This window comes from Emys orbicularis, chromosome 6, assembly GCF_028017835.1.
Source record: "Emys orbicularis isolate rEmyOrb1 chromosome 6, rEmyOrb1.hap1, whole genome shotgun sequence".
In the NCBI taxonomy this organism is placed as follows: domain Eukaryota; kingdom Metazoa; phylum Chordata; order Testudines; family Emydidae; genus Emys; species Emys orbicularis.
In genome coordinates, this window is record NC_088688.1 from 83,957,436 (window position 1) to 83,963,435 (window position 6,000).

General features: G+C 36.7%; 1 protein-coding gene across 1 annotated transcript; it reads left to right on the top strand.

Moving 5' to 3' along the window:
- The first annotated feature begins 1,491 nt into the window (after positions 1 to 1,491).
- DIRAS2 (DIRAS family GTPase 2) lies at positions 1,492 to 2,091 on the top strand. The gene has a single exon (XM_065406796.1). The coding sequence runs from the start codon at positions 1,492 to 1,494 to the stop codon at positions 2,089 to 2,091; it is 600 nt and encodes a 199-aa protein (XP_065262868.1).
- Positions 2,092 to 6,000: the final 3,909 nt, after the last annotated feature.

Here is a 6,000-nt window from a genome sequence, read left to right on the forward strand (position 1 = left end):
CAATAATGGAAACTGAAGCCAGACATTCAAATTGGAAATAAGGAGCAAATTCTCCATCTCTTGATGTCTTAGAGACATGCCTTTCTGGCTTATATGCTTTAGTCAAACAAGTTATTGGGCTCCACGCAGGGGTAACTGGGTGAAATTTAATGGCCTGTAATACACAGGATGTTAGACTATATGATCTAAGGGTCCCTTTCTGGCCTCAAACTCAATTAAACTATGAACTAGCTTTCCTTTCTTCTCTGCTTCCTCTTTTAAGGTCCAAATTGTCAGCCCTTATGCCTGCATAAGTCTCACTGAAATACAGAGAAATTTTGTATCATTCAGGGCCTGACAAACATCCATTGAAGTGAATGGGAATTTTTCCATTTTTTATAAATGGGTACTGTGTCAGTTCCAAAGTCAGCAAGATTTAGCCCTTAGATAAACCCATGATTATAGCCAAACTTTCTCTAATTCTAGAACTACCTTAGTTAACCGAACCTTGGATCCCTCTTTACACATGGAATACATTATTATTATTATGACCAGATTTATAGTTAATTGCTTAGGGAGAGATTTTTGGTGACAGGTAATCTTGCTGAACCTGCTGAACTTCAAGGTTGACAGAGAAATCACTACCAAGTATACCGTGCATTATCATCCCTTTGATAGATTTGACAATATGATTCTTTTCAAAGTTCTATGAAGATGCAGATATCTCTTTTCTGGTAAATGTAGAGAAATATTAGCATGCAAAAATTACAATGTGCAGTAAATAAAATCAGAATTATAAATCTTGAATTATAAATGAGCATGCTCATTTAGGAAATAAAACAATATTTTTGAGGTAAAACCAAAGTGGTGAAAACCCCCAAAGGCAGACTATGAAACACTTAGTGCTTCCAATGAAATATTAGCACTTATCCATTAGTTTTAAGTTTTGCTTCTGAAAGATATGAATTGTACCACACTGGAAACAAATTCTCTATCCACAGAAGAGGTGTAGCGTGGGCAGAAGGATAAGTTCACACACACTGGTCTCCCCATCAATATGCTTCAACAATGACCTGAAGTACATCTTCTATGGGTGAGAGTGTAGCTCCAGCTCCCTAGCCAATTCAGTCTCTTGGTAGACAGACTGTCAACAAGGATGTCAAACAGATGGGTATTTTTGGGGCTATGTACATTTGCCCACTAGTAACTGGACTTCAAGTTATGCATTCAATTTACAAAGGCCACCAGTTAAGCACAAAATAGCAGTAATTTTCATGCTTTATCAACCTGCACTGGGTTGGAATCTAGAAACAGTGTTGAGATGAATTGCTCTATAACCCATGATCAGTCCTTTTGAGTCATTATGTATTATTGATATGCCATTACTTCAGTCATTTTCTCATGTCTCTTACCATAGAAGCATCTTCCCCATGGAAAGCTGTATTAATATTTTGTTACATTTTCCTTCCTAGGTTTTTTCCCCCTAGTTGAGCATCACATACAGTGAAAAGCATGCCTGAGCAAAGCAATGATTACAGGGTGGTGGTGTTTGGAGCTGGAGGAGTTGGCAAAAGTTCCTTGGTCTTGAGGTTCGTGAAAGGCACTTTCAAAGAGAGCTACATTCCTACCATTGAAGACACCTACAGGCAGGTGATCAGCTGTGATAAGAGCATATGCACTTTGCAGATTACCGACACTACAGGGAGCCATCAGTTTCCAGCCATGCAGCGTCTGTCTATTTCCAAAGGACATGCTTTCATTTTGGTTTTTTCAATCACCAGCCGACAGTCCTTGGAGGAACTCAAGCCCATCTATGAACAAATCTGTCAGATTAAAGGGGATGTGGAAAGCATTCCAATTATGTTAGTGGGGAATAAAAGTGATGAAAACCAAAACCGAGAGGTGGAGAGCAGTGACGGAGAAGCCATGGCCAAGAAGTGGAAGTGTGCCTTTATGGAGACTTCTGCCAAGTTGAACCACAATGTGAAAGAGCTGTTCCAAGAGCTGCTAAACCTAGAGAAACGCAGGACTGTGAGTTTACAAATTGATGGTAAAAAAAGCAAACAGCAGAAAAGGAAAGAGAAGCTGAAAGGCAAATGTGTAGTCATGTGAAAATTGCACTGTTATGAAGCAACCATGTAGTCTCATTCTTTCTGACAGAACCCAATGTGAAACCTATAGACAATGAGGAACCATGTGAAACCCTATTTATTAGTAGCTGTTATGAAAGAAATACAATAGATTTTTTTAAAAGAGGAGTTTATTTGCTATGAAAAATAAACTCCCAACAACTCAAATCATAGTTAGAAAATAAAACCAAGAATGAAAAAAGTAGGAAAGGATTTCTAATTTTAAAGCAAATAGAAGAAAACAAATTAATTCCTTATTAACAATATACTGCACTATGGAAGGATTGGATGCCAATTACTTATTTTTATTATGCTGTTTGCATATAACCGTAATGGAAGGTGATGTATCTACATAATGCAGATTTAGAAGAGAAAGAAATGCCAATGAAGAAATCTAGAATGTATAAATGCATGTTGGATAACTTATCATAGCCTTCAAGAACGCTGGAGATAACACAAATATTTTTCTGTACAAGTCTTCGTGCTGACTGTTCAGGGTTGGAGGATATGGGGAAGAAGATAACCCTGGAGCTACCAATTTATGAACTATTGTACATTTGGGGAAAATAAAGGGGTTATGCAGCTAAATGTGATATTGATTCTCTCCTCTTACCATATTATGTCCCTCCTTAGTATTATGCTGATGAGCAGTGTTTGAACTGAAGGATGGGGAGGGGGGAAAATCTCCTTGGGTCAGCTGGAGATCATTCCCTCCTCTCTGGGCTCAGCTAAACCATCATTTCCAGGGATGGCCTGTACCTCTGGCCCCAAGATATTTCCGAAGAGCAAATATTTGCCTTTGGAGCATGTCAGTTTATATGTGCAGATACAGAAAAATTTTCCCCCAGGGGGACATACTCTGGACTCCCTCTACAAAGGCCTCTGTGGAAATTATTCAGTTCAAACATTGCTGATAAGAGCACAATATGATTGGTAAATGAACAGATTGTCTATGAAGTTGCAGGCAGGTGTGTGTGAGAGAGAGGAGAATGATTTTGCTCATATTGCCAGATTTGCCAAATCAAACTTCTGTATAATTACTGCATCTGAATTAGAAATTTGCCTGCATCTTATGATAAACATACAGTAAACTATTAGATTTATTGCCTTTAAATTAGCAAAAGGGGGTTATATTTATTATTTAAATTTGTGGTCTGAACAACTGAGACTATTCAGGGAACCATATCTGGCAGTCTTTACTTAGAGAAAACTTTTATTGGCCCCGTCTCTAGTGGCATTAATAGAAGACTTGCCTAAGTAAAGACTACAGGATTTGGCACATTAACAGTTCAGTCAAAAAGTGAGTTACAATGCAATACTAGGTTCACAATAGAGAAAACAGGTTACGACCTTTTTTTTTTTTTTTTTTTGTTTGTTGAGAAACTGCTTTTTTGCAGTCCAAGATGGAGAAAAAGTGTATTTAATGTGAGTTATTTTGAAATCTCTCGAAAGTTTTTTTTTTTAAAAAATACACAACATGAATGATTTGCTCTATATCCTACAACTAAGCAAAACAAAGACCATCAAAGATGAAAAAAGCACATTAACTTTTTTAAAGGATATGAAATTGTATATTCTACAGTTTGCACCTTTCTGCTTTAAAACAAAAAGCGTTCACTGTATTTTTCGCAAATGTGTATGTCAAAAGCATATTATTGGAAAATGCAGTCAGGTACTAGGAAAATTAGCATGCATGTTACATAATAAATGTCTTATAAGAGCAGTTTAAATGCAGTATTCACTTTAGAAATAATTACCTTGTTGTTCTTAAAGTGATTTCTTGTTTACCTTCCAACTTCCAAACAGAAATGCAACCACTTACTGGATAGCATGGGTAGAAAAGGATTGTAGCAGGCCCGCTGCCAGCACTGCTTTTCTCAAAGAGAGACCTTAACTGTTGTAATTCTCTCTAGGCAAAATCCTGGCTCCACTGAAGTCAATGGCAAAACTCTCACCGACATCAGTGGGGCCAGGATTTCACCCTCTGATTTAATTGCAATAGATGTAGAGAATTGTAACTCTGCTACTAATTCCCAGCTGCAAGAGCTACTGAGCCAGTTTTTCCTTTTAATCCTTAAAATAATCACATATGACTGAATAAGGAAAAGAAATGAGAAAACTGGAGTGAGTATAACAAACAGGCTTAGACTCTTCCTTCACCTTTTCATATTCACATTAAAATGAAATTCAGGTTTCTCTAATCAATTCCTAAACATATAAAGGATTCTGGAATTGTTTTATATTGCTGAGTGGATTCTCTCGCAGACAGGCTATTGAAAAAACCAACAGTATTTGAAGAACAGTGATGTGATGCATTTATCAATGGTATATTTAGTGGGAATTACATAGATGTTTACTCTGTTTGTGAGCCAATAGTTTAAGTGGTTAAAGATTCTCATCTTCCTAATTTTGGACTTCATTAACAAAAATGGAAAATAAAAGAATGATTATGTTTAAGAAATATTGTTGCAGCCAGCAACAAATTAAAAAAATGGGCCATAGACAGAGCTCAACCGTTTGGTAATTGAACTCCAATTGATGCTAATAGACTTTGTGAATATGTGTCAAAGGCACTATTGTGTTTGACTTGTGTCTGAGAACTTTTTCTGGCATGCTACATTTATATGACAACTGTATAGAAACAAACTAAAAAGTCACCTTAAAGACAAAGAGCCTTATTACAATATTACTTACTTGCTTTTACTTTGATGAAGTTATTCATGATTTACACTAGTAAATGAGATCTCAATCAGGTTCAAAGGGTATGACTATATCAATATTATTGGACCAAATACCATCCTTGACTTCAGTGGCGAACAGAGATTAGCAGTTCTGCAGTGAGAGTAGAAATAAAACAAGTAAAACCTGTTTCTGTTAGGCTTAAGGACAATTTCCTTTGATTCCCAGTTGATTCCTCTCCAACAATATAATAAGCCATGATTTATTTCATGCTCTTGCGTGTATTAAAGCAAGGCCAGTATAGAAGCAATATTATTCATGGACCACTGACTCTAAAATAACATATTTTATACCCTTGCATTGCCATTGCAGTTTATAATACTAGAATTTTCATATCTGTGAGCTGGTCAAAAATATTTGTTTTGCTATTACTGATACAGATGTTCTTTTTCTTTATAGAACAACCAAAAAAAAAAATAGGGGAAATAAAGAGAAAATACAGCTTTGTTATATTTTGTGTTTTCCTTTGAAATGTGATACCGATATACAGAAGCTCTCTGAAAATGTACATAAACAGAGCATATTGAATGCAGTATTGTAGCTTTGTTGGTCCCAGGATATTAGAGAGACAAGGTGGGTGAGGTAATATCTTTGATTGGACCAATTTCTGTTGGTGAGAGCGATAAGCTTTTGAGCTTATACAGAGCTCTTCTTCAGGTCTGGGAAATATAACCCAGCTATATACAAGGTAGAACAGATTATTTAGCATAAGTAGTAAACATACATTTCAAGGGACCATTCAAGGTGAAATGGCCCCTTAACACCCCTCCAGTCTTGGGTGGGAAAGAAAAAAAGCTGTGGGAGTGGGGGCGGAGGGTTAGAGTAGGTTATAGATTGTTGTAATAAGCCATGAAGTCAGTGTGTCTACTTAGTCCATGATTTTTGATATCTAGCAAAGTTATGAATTTAAACTCCCAGGCTCATCTTTTGAAGGAGTTGTGCAGATTTCCTTTGAGGATGAGGACTGAGAGGTCAGATACACAGTGATCGCTTTGTGAAAAGTGTTCACTCACAGTTGCTATGGTGTTTTTGTCTTTTATCATTTTTCTGTGTGAGTTCATTCTACAGCATAGTGATTGTCTTGTTTCACCCACATAGTTGTTATTGGGGCACTCAGTGCACTGGATGAGGTACATCACATATTGTGATAAGC

Coding starts and splice junctions, on each gene's coding strand:
- DIRAS2 (XM_065406796.1), top strand. CDS start 1,492: ATGCCTGAGCAAAGCAATGATTACAGGGTGGTGGTGTTTGGAGCTGGA.